General features: G+C 44.2%; 1 protein-coding gene across 1 annotated transcript in view; it reads left to right on the forward strand.

Moving 5' to 3' along the window:
* The first annotated feature begins 635 nt into the window (after positions 1-635).
* Positions 636-17,500, forward strand: part of gabra4 (gamma-aminobutyric acid type A receptor subunit alpha4) — a 36,789-nt gene continuing 19,924 nt past the window's right edge. Inside the window, exons 1-7 of the mRNA XM_063188807.1 lie at positions 636-721; positions 942-1,060; positions 3,352-3,419; positions 4,393-4,613; positions 4,834-4,916; positions 11,510-11,653; positions 12,213-12,365. Of these exons, the coding sequence (XP_063044877.1) occupies positions 636-721; positions 942-1,060; positions 3,352-3,419; positions 4,393-4,613; positions 4,834-4,916; positions 11,510-11,653; positions 12,213-12,365 (874 nt within the window). The remainder of the gene's footprint in view (positions 722-941; positions 1,061-3,351; positions 3,420-4,392; positions 4,614-4,833; positions 4,917-11,509; positions 11,654-12,212; positions 12,366-17,500) is intronic.

Raw genomic sequence — 17,500 nt, forward strand, 5'->3', positions numbered from 1 at the left:
ACACATTTTGATTCACTCCACAGACACTCAGATGCGCTCTCTCTCTCTCTCTCTCTCTCTCTCTCTCTCTCTCTCTCTCTCTCTCTCTCTCTCTCTCTCTCTCTCTCTCTCTCTCTCTCTCTCTCTCTCTCTCCAAGACTTAAGCACTTCAGGCTTTAGTGAGAACAGACAACGCAACGTCAGCCCCCCACGCTGTTTACTCTCCCTGTTGTTGCGCGGAGGATAGTGTGACTACTGGATCTGTTGCGTGAGGGACGGGCACAACGTCGTGTGGGCATGTAACCCAGCGTACAGTAGCTGAAACAACTCCGAGAGTGACTCCACGCATCTTTCTCCATCTGTCGAGATAAAGAAAAAGAGGTGAATTTGAAGGATGTCCAATGACGGTTCTTCACAGCAAACGAGTTTCTGGCGTGGATTTGCCGTTTTACCTATCGTGCAAAGTGTTTAATCAGCTGCGGAAAACTGTCACGGGCTTCCTTCTGCGCTGATGGAAGCGGAGCGCAGAGGTGGTTATGCCGCGGGTGGCATCTTCAGCGCCGTTCGACCGCTCTCCCTCACGACTGTAATCCGTTCTCGGGACAAGGCATCTGGTGAGGGGAGATGTGAAGAGGCTTAAAGTATGGCATGCAAAGATGGTTTCTGCCAAGAAGGAGATGGTGACTGCGATGTATCCAAGTTGCATTTCTTCTCTCTTGTACTTACTCTTCGTGACTGCTTGGTGAGTTTCCAGGATCGTCATCCAAAGATATTTTTTTCGCTGAGATTCTCCACTCTATTGCAAGTTAGTGGCATGTCCCTAAAACTACCAAAAGATAGTCAGTGGTATGAATTATGTCATGGTAACATAACATTACGCGGGACAACTGCATAATTTAATTCCCAAAATTGCTTTCTTGTGACACAACGGTGAGGATTTTTTTCTTTCTTTCTTTTTACAGTATAAAGAGAATCTCTGGCCAGCCAAAAAAGGATGATAAAGTATATCCTGAGAATTTTACCCGGATTTTAGACCGACTTCTGGATGGATACGACAACAGGCTTCGACCTGGATTTGGGGGTATGTACTTTTGGTGACATTGGCAAGGTGTTGCAATAAGCGCAGTTTCACCTGCTGAAGTCAGAACGATTGGTAGCTGTTGTTTGTCAGGGATAATAGCGCTAACGTGTTGCGCTATGAACCGCCGATTTGAACCACATCCTGCAAGTTAAAACTTCTTGCTGAAAGGCGATTTCCCTTTTCCCTAGATTTAATCCTTAAGCAAGTAACTGTCATTTCCTCTTATGCTCGATTCATATTCGGAATACCCCGCACTAGTGTCTTCTAATGTTTAAGCGCGTTTTGTTATGTAATAGGTGATGAAAAAGCAGCTTAATACATATTGTAAGTAGGAAGAGTGCAGATGTTCTTTTTGGTGTGTGTGTGTGTGTGTGTGTGTGTGTGTGTGTGTGTGTGTGTGTGTGTGTGTGTGTGTGTGTGCGTGTGTGTGTTTGTGTGTGTTTGTGTGTGTGTGTGTGTGTGTGTGTGTGAGAGAGAGAGAGAGAGAGAGAGAGAGAGAGAGAGAGAGAGAGAGAGAGAGAGAGAGAGAGAGAGAGAGAGAGAGAGAGAGCACGTGTATGCGCTCCATCACAGGCGCTGCGCGCTCTAGTGTGTGTGGGCAGGCGCAACCTCCGCCCCCACCGCCAGGCACTGTCCTAAAATATTTGCAAAAGCAATGGAAGGTCTTAAGTTGTCTCAACTCGCCACACTGGTGGCAGCGCGTGATTTTACAGTTCACATTTAGAGGGTGTGTGTGGTGCGCGCTCTCACAACACTTCACGGACTCCACCCTGGGTGCCATCGCTTCGCGAGCTGAACCTTCGATGTGTGGATAGATGATGATCGGCTTATATTCCCGGAGGATTTATTTCTAAACCGCGCTAACTATTTTTCACTCCATTATATAAATGCGTCAGAGGAAAGGAAAGTGATAAGATACCAATATCGCGGGTGCTGCATCTAATCTTTTAGAATTACACGTCATTTCAGCTCGTTACCAGGCAGACAGGCCTACTATATAGCGTGTCCAGATGACTTTCTAATTGCGACTATCATATCATACACAGGATTACAAAAGCTGGACCTGGGTTGGTCTACTGCATATTGTGCTGGTGAACAGAATAGACTAGTCCCATTAAAACGTTTCACAGTATGGTTCTCAGCCTGCTGGATCCTAATTGACTTTCTCAAAGGAGGTCAGGTTGTATATGAGCTAAGCTCGTTTGCAAACTAGGAAGATATATATATATATATATATATAGCAATGCATGATGAGGTGAAATAAAAAAGCCTGCCTATAGCTTACCCATTAATTAGATATCTTAAGGAGCATCTTGTATTGTAAGAATGCCTGTAATAGGCATACACTTTATTTTATCCAAGCTGAAATGTATACATATCATGACTGCGTTAAATAAAATTATACAAAAAAGGTATCTGAAGGAGCATTAACCAATCTTGCTGAAACACCACAATATAATTTATATGCTTCTGATTCAAAAATGTGTGTGTGTGTGTGTGTGTGTGTGTGTGTGTGTGTGTGTGTGTGTGTGTGTGTGTGTGTGTGTGTGTGTGTGTGTGTGTGTGTGTGTGTGTGTGTGTGTGTGTGTGTGTGTGTGTGTGTGTGTGTGTGTGTGTGTGTGTGCATGTTTCTGTTGTTGTGCGTGTGTATATTGTTAAGATCGCCAACGCTGAAAGCTGCCTGTGCAGTATGTGTGTGTGTGTGTGTGTGTGAGAGAGAGAGAGAGAGAGAGAGAGAGAGAGAGAGAGAGAGAGAGAGAGAGAGAGAGAGAGAGAGAGAGAGAGAGAGAGAGGGAGAGAGAGAGCACATGATATTTCCTTTTCTGATAGTTTAAAACCTAATTGTCTGTTGCCTAAAATGAACATGTTGGCTTTGGAACTGTTCACTTACCGAACAGATTTAGACTTGCTAGGTGTGAGGCCTATGGGAATAGTCAAATGGAAGCCTGGCAAATGGGCATTACTGGGTATAATAATGATGGTAACACCTGAGAACTTTGCACACTTAAAATCCTTTTTGTCTTTTATTATTTCATGGCTGGATTACTTTTCGGCTTCAACAGTCTTCATCAGATTGAGAATCTGATGAAGACTGTTGAAGTCAAAAAGTAATCCTGCCATGAAATAACAAAAAGACAAAAAGGATTTTAAGTGTGCAGACTCCTCACTTTGAAAATTACAGTTGGCCTTCGTCCTGCACCTTTTCTTGGTATGTGCACAATCCTCTCCTTCTACACCTGAGAACTTGTCGTAGTTTATTATAATTTCCAACTCTCCACTGCTTTTGGCAGGTCCGGTGACAGAGGTCAAGACTGACATATACGTCACCAGCTTTGGCCCTGTTTCTGATGTTGAAATGGTAAGTCCTGCACTGTAATGCAATGCTGCTGCAATGCTGCAGTGTTGTGAGATCAAAATAATTGTTCAAAACATTATGAATAAGTTTCTTTGGAAGGCATTACACAGTCAAGGGTCTGTGTTTTTGCCTTGGTTTGTGGTCCTTATTTTGACTTCAGTGGAGCCTCATCTGTCTTTCTTTAAAGTGACACATTTAAGCTGACACACTTAAAAGTTTTTGCAACAGAATAAGTTACAGTTGTACATTCTAAAAATACTGTGGTGTGGATTGGTGCTTCAGAAGAACCTAATTTTCAGTGCTTCACAGAACTGACGAGGCAACACTTCTTTAAAGAGCCATTTGTGGCTGATATGGCATAACATTGCTCATGATGGACCAGAGCTCTGAAGAAGAACCATGTCTAATATGAAAGTCACTTCATGTAATGTAATGTTATGTCATCTAATGTAAGGTTTATAGTCTTTATGGAACCATCAAGAGATTTAAAGAACCATTTGAGCACCTTTATTTATAGGGCTTAGAAGAGGATCTGCACAGTGTCTTTTGACCTATGCTCTGACTATGAAATCTTTAACTTTTTACTTTTTTTCTAAAACAAAATGGCACACCTCTCACCTTTCTTCTTGTTTTGATGATGGTCCAGGTTCTCTACCCAGCTTGTTGGAAACGAATGATGTAATCATGGTGAGACAGATGCCGCTAAGTAGGTTAGTGAGCAAGCCGGCCAACAAACCTCGGGAAGCCAGGGCTTAATGGCAGTGCTCTCTACTATGGGCAAAGATTTGCTAAAGCGGCAGCACAGTCTGTGGTCTCATTTCCGAAGTTTTTCGAGGATTTGTCGCATCGCCGCATCAGGGATAAAGAGCAGATGAACGATTCACGTTTGTTTGACATATCCGTTACAATGTTATTTTTTAATTCACTTGGCTTGCTTTCGGACGCACAACTTGTACCTTTATTTTTCCATTAACAGGAGTACACAATGGATGTGTTCTTTCGGCAAACGTGGGTGGACAGGAGGCTGAGGTACGAGGGGCCTATTGAGATCCTGAGGCTCAACAACCTCATGGTGACCAAGGTGTGGACCCCAGACACCTTTTTCAGGAACGGCAAGAGAAGCGTGGCACACAATATGACGGCTCCAAACAAGCTCTTCCGCATCATGAAGAACGGCACCATCCTCTACACCATGAGGTGAGACGGCATGGGAGACTGGGGAATGGTTTTGGAGAGATTTTCTCTTCTTTTTGAGGATGATGCCACATTACGTTGTTACCGTGCAATGAGTGCAAAAGTGTTGGTTGAGATATGCACAAACAAGTGAGTATTGTGTGTGTCTGTGTGTGTGTGTGTGTGTGTGTGTGTGTGTGTGTGTGTGTGTGCGTGTGCGTGTGCGTGTGCGTGTGTTTTGCAGGCTGACGATAAGTGCAGAGTGTCCAATGAAGCTGGTGGATTTCCCCATGGACGGCCATTCTTGTCCCCTTAAATTCGGAAGCTGTAAGTCACAATATAATCTAATATGACATGTCAACCCTTTCAACCACACCAGATCTGCATGAATTTCTTGAATCCAATATCAGCATTCATATATTCTGGGCTGCTGTCTCCGAAGCATTAGTAAGTCCTTCGCATCATTTTTTAATCAATGAACACTTATTATCTCATTTCAGTTTTTCTGACGTTTTTGTTTTTTTAAATTCTGACATCTTAAGCCAAGTTTTCCACATCATGAGAGCTAGTTCTGACCATTTCCCTGATATGAACTGCAGTATGCCTTGAAAGAGAGTACATATGCCTAAGTTCCACAAGTGGTGATTCAGCTTGAGCTAAATCAGCATGAACAATGTGCTCTACGCACTATTACTGTGGTTAGTTGAAGATCCGTCAAAATAGCAGAGAATTTACAGTTGCTACCGCTGAAAACCAATGCTATACCGCAGTTTTTTGGAGACGCCCGATGACATGAAAATAAACGCCAAAAAGCTTTTTGGGAATGCATGTACTGTCATTTCAGCTTAACTTGCTAATGTGTTCACAGCAGAAGACAGTAGACCTCTCGTCGCTGCAAGATTAGTTTGGGGGGAAAAACATATTGGAATTAATGTCAACGCTCGTTACTCTGTGCACGAGCACAAGCACCGCATCAACTGCAAGTCTTCCCTTTCACTTTTTGAGATATTTCCTTTGCCATAAATACTTCAAGCCCTGTCCAAGGTCCACAACAATAGCTTCAACTGTGCAGAAGACAAAATGCAAATTCCAAATCAGATCTCACTGCAGAACTAGAACAAAGAAGTACAATATCAGCAGCATGCTCAAAAGCAGTCAGCGAAAAAAGTAACGCGAACGAAAGAAAATGGGGAATAGGAGAGGGAGAGAGAGAAAGACAGATTGGCTATTCTGAGAAAAGAGGAATGTGTCGACGAACATGCTTGCTTCTTATCTGTGCTGCGTGAGTGATTTGGAGATGGTATCTGGCCCACAGATGGAAAGAGGAAAGAAGCTCAGTTGGGACAATTTGAACACCACCTACAGTAGCACACTTTCCCCCCACCTTCCCCTTCCCACCTCTTCTTCCCATCACCACAGACATAGTCTTGCGCTCTCTCTCTCTCTCTCTCTCTCTCTCTCTCTCTCTCTCTCTCTCTCTCTCTCTCTCTCTCTCTCTCTCTCTCTCTCTCCACACACCCGCACTCCAAATTGCTCCAGTGCAGTGACATTGGGCAGGACGAGGAGAGGACATGTGCAGTAGCTCTGATTTGGAGTTGCCAGGCTGTGCCTGTGTGGCATGTAGCGTGATCTATTGCCGGTACTCTGGTCCTGTCTCTGGTGCTGGCTCTGGATTTGGTGCTGGAGTAGCAATAATAGACGCACCGCTACCCCTACCACTACCCTTACCCCGACCCTTACCCCTGCTCCTGCAGGGCTGAACTGCGAATTTGTGAATTGAATTGAACCTGAATTGATTTTTTGTGATGCCCCCTGTTAATTATGGGCCAGTTTCAAAAAAATCCTGACCGCGTTGGCCCCTGAGGACCATCACCCCACTGGGAAATGTCCTGTATGCCAGATTGACAGTTCTGTCCAGTTCTGTTGCCTGCTGGCCAGGGCTATGTTGCACTGCTGTGTGGTGGGCTGTGCTGTGCTGTACTGTGTTGTGTTGCTTGCCTCATGGCCGGGGGAGAGGGAAGCAGACATAGGAGAGGAGCCACTGGGCCCTTCCAGCTCCACAAAGGTCAAAAAAAAAATCTTTTCTTTTTTTTTCTTTTTGCTTCTCTCGCCTCGGGTTCACACAGACCTACTCCGGCTCCTCCCCTCCACTCGTTCTCTCTCTCTCTTGCCCACTCTTCCTGTCTTCTTCCTGCTGTCTTGGTCCTCCATTGGTTACTCCCTCTCTCTGTGTCCTTCCCGCTGCCCCTCTGCCTCTCCTCCTTTCTCTCTGCGTTTCCGTCTCTTTCTGTCACCCTTTATCCTCTGTCTCTCTCACTCTCCCTCTCATACAATGTTGTTTTTGATATGACATTTTTTTTTCTCGTCTCTCCTCTGGTCGACATTTCTCTTAATTTAATTTCGTTTCGCAATCTCATTCCCATTGCCTTTATTAACTCCAGGACATTCACTGTACCCATTGCACGCTCTGACTGCCGCCCCTCTCCTTACCTCTATTTCTCCGCTGCTCTTTGGTAGGATGGATATCCTCTCTTCAGTCCACCTACCTCATACAGTACCTCCGCACACACTCACGCTCGCATGCACACACACACGCACACACACACGCACACACACACACACGCACACACACACGCACAAACCTCCTCTTCGTTAANGTACAGTGAGGAGAATAAGTATTTGATCCATTGCTGATTTTGTTGGTTTGCCCACTAATAAAGACATGATCATTCTATAATATTAATGATAAAATGTATTCTAATATGGAGAGACAGAATATCAAAAAGAAAATCCAGAAAATAACTTTGAAGAATATATTTTAATTGATTTGTATTCCATTGAGGAAAATAAGTATTTGACCCCTCTAGTCAAAGAAGACAAAATACTTGGTGGCAAAGCCCTTGTTTTCTCATTCAGAGGTCAGATGTTTCTTTCAGTTAATGACAATGTTTGTGGATATATTAGAAATGATTTTTGTCCACTTTTCTTTGCAGATCATCTCTAAATCATTTAAGTTGTATGACTGTAGCTTGGCAAATGGGATATTTTGTCCCCTTCACAGGATTATTATAGGGTTCATGTTTGGAAACTGTCTAGGCCACTTCATGACCTTAATATGCTTCTGCTTGAGCTGCTCTTTCGTTGCTTGGGCTGTATGTTATGGATTATTATCATATTGGGAGGCCAATCCATGACCCAACTTCAGTCTAGTGGTGGTGGGAAAGAGGTTGGCATGCAGCATTGTACGTTTACATGTCTCCCTTCATCCATTCCTTGACAATGTGAAGTTGTCCTGTGTCTTGGCCAGACAAACAACCTCAAAACATAATGTTACCACTTTCATGTATGATGTTGGAGAAGGTGTTGTTCTTGGGATCATAGGCAGCATTTCTCTTCCTCCAAACAGATCGAGTTGTGTTAATGCCAAACAGTTTGATTTTGGTGTTATCTGATTCCAGCACCTCCCAATCATATCCTAATCCAGTTTGATGTTCATTGGCAAACTTCAGGTGAGCCTGAACAGGTTCCTTCTGAAGCAGGGGTACCATACATGCACTGCAGGATTTTAATCCGTTGTGGTATTAAGTGTTTCCAATAGTTTTCTTAGTGATTGAGGTCCCAGCTGCCTTGAGATAATTTCCTAGCTCCTCCCATACAGTTTTAAGGTGCTTTATCTCTTTTTTTTCTGGTTATTAAATTCCCACAAGGTCAAATCTTGTATGGAACCACAGACAGGCCTAAGATTGATGATTGATGATCATTTTGTATGTCCTAAAATTGGGAAGAAATGCACCAACAGCTTGCTCCTTAATATCTAGGAGCCCATTTCAGCCTTGTTGAGTTCTAAAATCTTGTCCCTGACATCCTTTGACAGCTTTTTGGTCTGTCCCATGTTGGCGAGTTTAGTTTGATTGATTGACTGATTCTATGGACTGATTCTGCAGATTCAATGTGTCTTTTGTGCAGGTTACTATTAACAGGTGTGTTCAATTCAGATAACAAGTTGATTGGAAGTGCCATTTGATCTGCGGGATCAGAACTCTTAATGGTTGGCAGGGGATCAAATACTTATTTCCCTCAATGAAATATAAATCAATTAATATATATTCTTTAGAGTTAATTTCTGGATTTTCTTTTTCATATTCTGTCTCATAATATTATAATACATATTATCATTAACATGAAAGACTGGTCATGTCTTTATTAGTGGGCAAACCAACAAAATCAGCAAGGGATCAAATACTTATTCTCCTCACTGTACATGTTGTCTTCTTGCTTATTGTCTGTCTGTCTGTCCTTCTTCTCCTCCTGTTCGACTTTGTTGGCCCCCCTCTGTTTTTGGCGGGACAGTTCTCTGGGGAGAGCGCCCCCTACAGATAATGCTAGACCCCCAGGGAACACATGTTTTGGGACATTACCTATTTAACACGCATGACGCAACACCCCTCCCCAACCCATACACCCCATACCCCCGCTACACCCACCCCTTCCCATGGAACCCTAAATCCCTCCCTTGTTTTGATGTATGGCGCCCATCCCTTGTGTATAGCATTACCACTGGGAACACTCCCTTGTCTTAATGGGGCTTCTTGTTTTTATGGCCTCGCTAAAAAACTGAAAGAAATAAGGATAAGCAGATTATAAGACGAAGTCTTATCCAAAATGCTCGTAGCTCTTTCATGCAAATGGGGATTGCCGGCGATTCTATTCACTATTTTGCCGGAAAAAGCTTAACTACATCATAACATACATTTCTATGAAACAGTTTACGTTTAAGACATGGTTTTTACCATTTTGGTGACAATGAGATTCAAAGAGAGGCTCTGCGTGAAAAGGCTAATGTATTCTCTTCTATGGAGTAGGTTGATATGAGACTGCCCAATACTGATGGGCAAAATGGATTCACATAGGGCCACATATTCCAAATTACCTTGTTTTACCTGTCCAATTCAACCAGGTGATCACTCAACCAGCCAATTACCTGGCAAAATTGGACAGGTAAAACAAAGTCATTTGGAATATGTGGCACTGGATTGTAACTAATGAATGCATTTTGCCCTTCATTGCTGCCCAATAGAAGTAGTACCTACTCATCGTTAGGTGGGCAAAGGTACCTGGATGGCTTTTTGCTGCTGCTGCCGCTGATGCTGCTGCCAGAATGCCACCGTCTGCTGTTGCATAAATCTCCACCACAAGTTTGGAACATAGTCTATAAAAATAGACAAAGGCTCTGTGGTGGCCAGGCTGGGCAGTCAGAGCTCGCTGGAATTTTTAGTACACACTCTCTATGACCTCCATCCTCATATGACTCCATAAATGCATTTATAAACAGCTACAGTGCACTAATGAAGCTTCATAACCATTGACAGATGAATTCATTAGCTTTAATGCATAATCATGTGTAACGTGCCATGTTACATCCTATTACATCCACATGGTATGCGTTATGATGTTGTGCACCGATTGACGTGTGTAACAAGACTTCTATGACCTGTTTCACCTCATGGCCATTGCGAAGACGTCCAAATAGCTTTATAACGCACTGTGTCACTCAAAGCAACTGTCCATCTTATTCAAGGAATGTGCGTAGAAAGTGCGTAGAGTTAAGCCCTGGTAACATATAAGGATGGATCAGATTTTTTATTTATTTATTTGACATGCCTAGTTTGACAGTATAACCATGGTTAACATAGCAATGGAAGTCTATGGTACCAAATGAATTTAAATCTGTTATGTAATTCGGCTATTTAATTCTGTCCAGTGATCACTGGTTGCTTGAGGCTAATGGTACCATTTACTTTTCAGTGATTGTGTTAAGCTATGCTATTATTGTCGATCTAAGTACTGAACACACTGAGAAGAAAATTATATGCACATTCGTGTGTAACACTTGGGAATACTGCAAACATGTGAACATTGAAAAGCCAAAAATTGAAATTGAAATTGAAATACCAAAAATTGTGAATGTTCAATGAATTTTAAGCCTCTATGAATGCATTTATACTACCTTGTGGAAAGCAGGGTCACAAATTGTTTTTCGTGCTTTTTTTAAAACGCTGCAAAATGATAGGCCTAGTGTTTGTTATTGAGACGTACACAATTATTAATACCTCGTTGTAGTCCGCAACACATACGGTATACCATACAAAAACATCACTTAGTGTAATTCCACCGGGGCTAATGCAGAGGTCAACAAGCAAGGCAGAGGCATGGGGGAGATTGTGGGATGCAACATATGTTCCAGCAGATAATAGGCGAGCTGCAGCATTGTAATTCATAGTCCTGTTGCCTGGAATTCCCGCATAACAGAACATGTCATTCTTACTTACCCCGCTAAATGCATAATGATATTAATAACTACAGTTCCCTAGACAGAGGTATCTTTGCCCGTGACTTACAGTATGGTGGGTTGTGTTACAGCAGAAGAGTATACAGAGAACAGAAACTACTGGGTATCTTTTTGTGCAAAGCATAATACATAAATGCATGACCATGAATATGTATACACATATGCCTATGAAAATGCAGACAATGCACTCTGCACTGTTGGTGCATGGGCATGCGCACAGGGGCAGGTGCATTCTTAAACACACACACACACACGCACATGCACGCACACGCGCGCACACACACACACACACACACACACACACACACACACACACACACACACACACACACACACACACACACACACACACACACACACACACACACACACACACACACACACACACACACACAGAGAGAGAGAGAGAGAGAGAGAGCGAGAGAGAGAGGACTCAAACTCAACCAGGTGCAATGACATCCACACCGTGATACACACAGACACAAACTCACAACTTTATACTGTACTGTATATACTACACTCGGCATGCGCATTCCGCTAACTTTTGCACTTTGGCCCACTAATGTTTTAGATGCATACCCTAAGACAGAGATGATCTACACGTGGACTAAAGGGCCGGAAAACTCCGTGGTGGTGCCTGAGGAGTCCTCCAGTCTCGTCCAGTATGACCTGATTGGCCAAAGTGTCTCAAGTGAAACTGTCAAATCAATCACGGGTACGTAAACAAAATCAAAAATACCACAATGTGTCCATCCCTAAATGTGTCCATGCTGAACATATCTCGTTGTTGTGTATGTTTCACAATGTAGACAGTATAAAACTAGCCAATCCAGCTTATTATCCACCAATTACACAGGTGCAGTGATGCTAGCATTGGAGCTCTCATGATTCCTGGTTGTGCAGTGCAGTCCATAGACTTTAATGGCGACCATTAACCAGAACTAGCAGACCGGAAATTCTGTGAGAGTATGAAACAGGGCCCCTGATCCAATACATACAATGTAATGAGGACTCAATTTTGGGCCCCCTCTCTCCCTGGGCCCGGCACAACGGACCCCTTTGTCCCCCCTGTCGGCTTCCCTGGTATGAAATGATATGAAATGGGCGGGGAGTAATAGACATGAGACATACAGTAGACATTAGAAAGGTATTCCTCCTGTAAAGTTTGAAAAAAAGGTTGTCAAGTTTTGTATGTCAATCAGTCCTTCACAACACTTAGCTGTCGGTCATTAATGCCTCCTTCCCCTCCTCTCCTTCTCTTCCCCTCCTCTAAGGTGAATACGACGTGATGACAGTGTACTTCCACTTGCGAAGGAAAATGGGCTACTTCATGATTCAGACGTACATCCCTTGCATAATGACAGTGATCCTCTCCCAAGTGTCCTTCTGGATAAATAAGGAATCCGTTCCCGCGAGAACCGTCTTTGGTGCGTATTACTCATACAAAAATCTGGCGCATGCCACCGCAGTGTTGTGCTGTTAAAGCCATGGGGTGGCATTTTTATGCAAATGAGTAAAGAAGGAGATGTGTGTGTGTGTGTGTGTGTGTGTGTGTGTGTGTGTGTGTGTGTGTGTGTGTGTGTGTGTGTGTGTGTGTGTGTGTGTGTGTGTGTGTGTGTGTGCTTGTGTGTGTGTGTTGTGTGTATGTGTCCTTGTGTGTGTGTGTAGTGTGTGTGTGTGCGTGTGTGTGTGTGTGTCTGTGCGCGCGCATGTACATATGTGTGTGTGCGTGCGTGCATGTGTGTGTGTGTGTGTGTGTGTGTGTGCGTCCGCGCATGTACATGTGTGTGTGTGTGTGTGTGTGTGTGGGTGCTTGTGTACGTGGGTTTTTGGCCATGGGTGTGTGGGTATGTGTATTCTATGTGACTTCATGCTTGTGTGTCCTTGTTTGAGTGTGCATGTCTGTTTGTGTCACGTGTTTGAATCTGTGTCTGCTTGTGTACAGCAGAGAAAAAGACTGAGACATAGTAGTGTGTTAGCTGTTTAGGTGAAGAGGTTTTGGAGTACAGGATTTTACATGGGCTACATCCTAGTCATTTTGTTGACTTTAAACTCTTCCATTCACCCGCAGACTGCAGCAGTCGCGGAACAATTGCACACAGGGCCCAAGGGCGAAACACTGATAGGGCCCCCCATACGGCCTGCCATGGTCACAATAGGGCCCCCAACACCCATACAGGAGGGCCCTGGGCCCAGAGGCAAATGCCCCGCTTGCCCTAATAGCTCCGCCCCTGGACTGCAGTATGTTGTCAGTAGTCCTGGTATATAGACTGGCATTGCTTAAATCAGCACTTGGAGAGTACTTTGGGACCACATGCACTCTAGAGTCTGTGTACTCTGCTTGTGTTTATTGCACTAAAGGACTGCAATTAACTTCCATTCAGATTTATCAAAGTTACATAATTGGCGTGGTTGATAAAATACAGTACGACAAAGGGAACAGACGCAAACATTACTTGCTGATCCACTCTACACTAACATGGCACCCAGCCACAATCAAACACACAGCACCAGGCATATGGTCCTATAACGCCACAGAGACACACCACGCATGCTTGCGTCTGACACTCCCTATATGAAACTTTTACCTGGGGCAACTGAATGCTCAGAATAGCCCGCTCTGCTTCTTTTTCCTTTTTTTTCCCTTCCGCTGGAAAGTGTAACAATGACCCACCTTCCGATGGCCGCTCATACGCACACAGCGCCTTGGCCACGTGCCCGGCCCGAAGTCTCGATGTCCTAGATGCTAAGAGTGGTTTTAGGAGAGCGAGAGAGAACGAGAGAGAAAGAAAGAAGAAAGCGGTTATGTCCCGTGCCAGTGATGGCGGCTCAAAAGCTTGGCTGAGAAAAGTAAAATTGTGTGGCGTGAATCAGTGTGGTAGGATACGGTTTGGTGTTGGGCAGAGCAGGAGTACTATGGTGCATTCAAGCGCTTTCTGGATCACAAAGTCCTTTTGCAGAGAAAAGCCTTTTAGACCTACAGCACCATATGGCTAACGTTGTGACTTTGTACTTTATGTTTGGGCACAGGCTCTTTCACGCCGAGAGCCTTCTAAAAGCTAACGTAGAGTATTTTACACAGCAAAGTATCTTTTGAACGCTACTGTAGCAGACGGCCATCTTTGCGTCTTTGTGTCTTGCATCTTTGCACCCCAGCGCTTCCACAACGCTTAGCTCTGTTTCAGAGCCTTTTGAAACCTGTCTTCTTAGTTTTTTGGGGGGACAGAAGGGCTGATACGTGGACTCATGAGTTAATGCAGACAATCGGACAGATTGCTCTTGAACGAGCATTGCAGATCCTGTGTGCGCATGTGTGTGTAAGAGAGAGAGCGTACGTGTTCCAACTATGAAGTCAGCCAAGTGTGTGTGTGTGTGTGTGTGTGTGTGTGTGTGTGTGTGTGTGTGTGTGTGTGTGTGTGTGTGTGTGTGTGTGTGTGTGTGTGTGTGTGTGTGTGTGTGTGTGTGTGTGTCTGTGTGTGTGTGTGTGTGTGTGTGTGTGTGTTTGTGTACGCGCACGTCCGCGTGTGTTCCATTTTTTTTCTTTATTCCCTGCCCAACAATTAGTTTTATCTCTCCTCCCCACCATCCTGTGCCACCTTATGGTGTGTTGATGTCTTTGGAGACAGCGTGAGCTTGGTGCTCATCTATCTTCTTCATGAGACACAGGGTTTTACTGTGGGCCATGGACTGGGGGAAGCGCTGTTTTAACTGGTTAGCTCAATGAGCAGCAAAGCTTCACCCTGTCCCCAAAACTGTCATGCATTGAGACGCTACATTTTTTTTTACACAAACACATGTATTCTCTCCTCTCTCTCTCTCTCTCTCTCTCTCTCTCTCTCTCTCTCTCTCTCTCTCTCTCTCTCTCTCTCTCTCTCTGACTCACACACATGCACGCATGCACGCACGCACACACACACACACACACACATATATACACGTACACACACACACTTATTGGCACATAAGCTCAATGCCACAATTCCCTTGTTAATGTGCAGCCTTGAATGGTGGGCTGTAAGCTTTTTATTTTTACACTGAGTGATTAGTTTTGGTATGTTTTTGGGACTGTGAACCACGGGGAGCCAGCTCTGACTCCCTCAGATTTAAAAATACATGTTGTTATTTTCAAATTCTTCAATTCCCTTATTTGGGTAGCCTCTGTGCAGATAGGCCTGCCGGCCATTGCCATTGTGGTGATAGTAAGGTTATATTTGGAAGAGGAAACCAACGCACACCAGAGGTTTCGAGGTGCAGGCGGCGGGTGCAAGATCACTTTCAAAGAAAAAGATACCGCACACACTTGTCCATCGTGCTGAATGTTGTTTACAGAAATGTTTCGGCCAGTGTGGCCTTTCTCAAGTAAAAACTTGAGAAAAGTTGTTTCTGAAAATAAAATTCAGCATGATGGACAAGAGTGTGCGGTATCTTCCTCTTTGATAGTAAGGTTATAACAGAGGCTCTGTGCTATGGGGTAATGCAATAGAAACGTACCAGCTATGTTGGAATAGGCTGCTGTTACAGTCTTCTGATTGAGAAGTCTGCTATATGACTCTCACTACATAAATAGACATATATGATCCATTTGATTGACTGTGTCTAATGTCTGAAATTAGATGTGTTTAACTCATGCTGTTGGACACGTTGAGGACTTTACAGGAAACGCGCACAAACGCTTACAGCGAAAAAAAATGACAATAGAGAAAACCCATTACCTGCACATATCATCTACCTGCATTTGCTGATACAGTAAAAACCTGGCAACACGTGACATTACTTTACCAGCACGACATATGATTAGTTGTGCAGTGAGGCTGATGGCCCACTTGTTTGCTGGTCCCTGTGGTGTGGGAACATTTCCTTACAGTACATCGTCCTGATTATAATCTCTGAGCGTCACACTCTCTTGATTATCTTCTGCTTATCCTTAGCAGGGCAGCGCAGCTGTGGTAGAATGGCCAGGAAGAGTTGGTCTGCAGTAGGCCTTGGGAGGCATTAAGACAACTGAGGTGGTGATTGTAGTGACGCTGATGTGTGTGTGTTTGGGGGGGGGGGCAACCGCTATTCCGACATAGCGCTATTCCGACATGCCGCTATTCCGACACTTTTCATCCCCAGGGTTAGGGTTAGGGTTAGGGTTAGGGATAGGGATGTCGGAATAGCGGCATGTAGGAATAGCGGCGGACGGTGGAAAACGTGTCGGTATTCCGACAATAGACATTAACGTCGGAATAGCGACATGTCGGAATAGCGCCACGTAACCTGTGGGGGGGATGCTCAGTTGCAAATGGGGGGCATGAGTCTATTTTATTTTTCAATATTAGGGGGGCATTGGCAGGCTTATGATGAGGTCACGGTGGTGTTGGCAGGCTCATGATGAGGTCAAAGTGACATTTGTTCAAAAAAGTTTGAGAGCCACTGGTTTATACTACAGTTTTTTTCAATTTCTAACAAGCTCTTACCCATACTTTGGATACTTTTTCTTAACTCTTAACACAGACTACCACCTACCAAGCACAATTGGACAAACAGTTCATTTTCTTCTCAAAAGCACACACTGTTAAATATACACAAATAAATGCATTCATTGACTGCTAATTGTGTGAAAAAGGCATGTAAAGTGTCAACTGTATGGCAATGGAAAGCCCTTGGTGTGCAAATGCAGCTGAGGTTTGGACAAAAGCTTGTTGGCAATTGAAAAAACTGTAATTCTTAGGCTTGGAGGTTGCAGTTTGAAACTCATACAGTAGGAGCTACTGATTTTGTACCATGCTTTCGAATTCGTTTTTTTTTTTTTTTGGAGGGGGGGGCGGGCTCTTTTCGTCTTGTTTTAATTATCCCGAGTGAACTTTTTCGAGCTATGTGCTCTTCATCAGTCTTGGGAGTTGTAGTGATACATCTTCTAAAGCATAGCTAGGGCATTCCAACATTCCACCTTTATTTTCAATGTCTCACCTTTTGTCCTGCACCTGCGTCTTGGATGTGCGCACCCCTACCTCACTTGACATGCACACAGAATGGGAAAAATAAGTAACACTGACTCAGTATACCATGTTTCCTTGACTGCACCATGCAAGATCCTTGCAAAGTCTGGTCAGTCTCCATTAACCCCCCACAACATAAACAACTTGGATGCACTATGGAAGTCGCATGATAAGCGCATGGAAGGGAAGAAAATAAAGTGGCTCCTACTACTGTACCAGTAGGAAAGAAATGTGGGTGGGTGGATGGATATCAAGTGCCCTTACGCACCCTCATCCATGTCCAAGGGGCCCACGAGCAAGGCAAGGCAAGGCTTCTCACCCCCTGTTCCTAATTTACTGTAAGTTGCTCCAGATAAGGCTGTCATCTAAATATAATGTAATGCGTCTTGGCTTCTCTGACAGAGATGCTGCTGGTGGTTCTTCGGCCATAGTGCATGTTGGGTAAGGGGTGAGAGGGGAATGTGGGAGGTCTGTTTGTGTGGCCCCTGCTTGGTACTGAGCATGCTCTGTGTGTGTGCAATCTCGCCCTCAAGCTTGTTGCTGTTCCTGCTGGTTGGGCACTAACTCTCCCTTTAGCTAAG

The sequence above is a fragment of the Engraulis encrasicolus genome, chromosome 22 (assembly GCF_034702125.1).
Source record: "Engraulis encrasicolus isolate BLACKSEA-1 chromosome 22, IST_EnEncr_1.0, whole genome shotgun sequence".
Classification (NCBI taxonomy): Eukaryota; Metazoa; Chordata; class Actinopteri; order Clupeiformes; family Engraulidae; genus Engraulis; species Engraulis encrasicolus.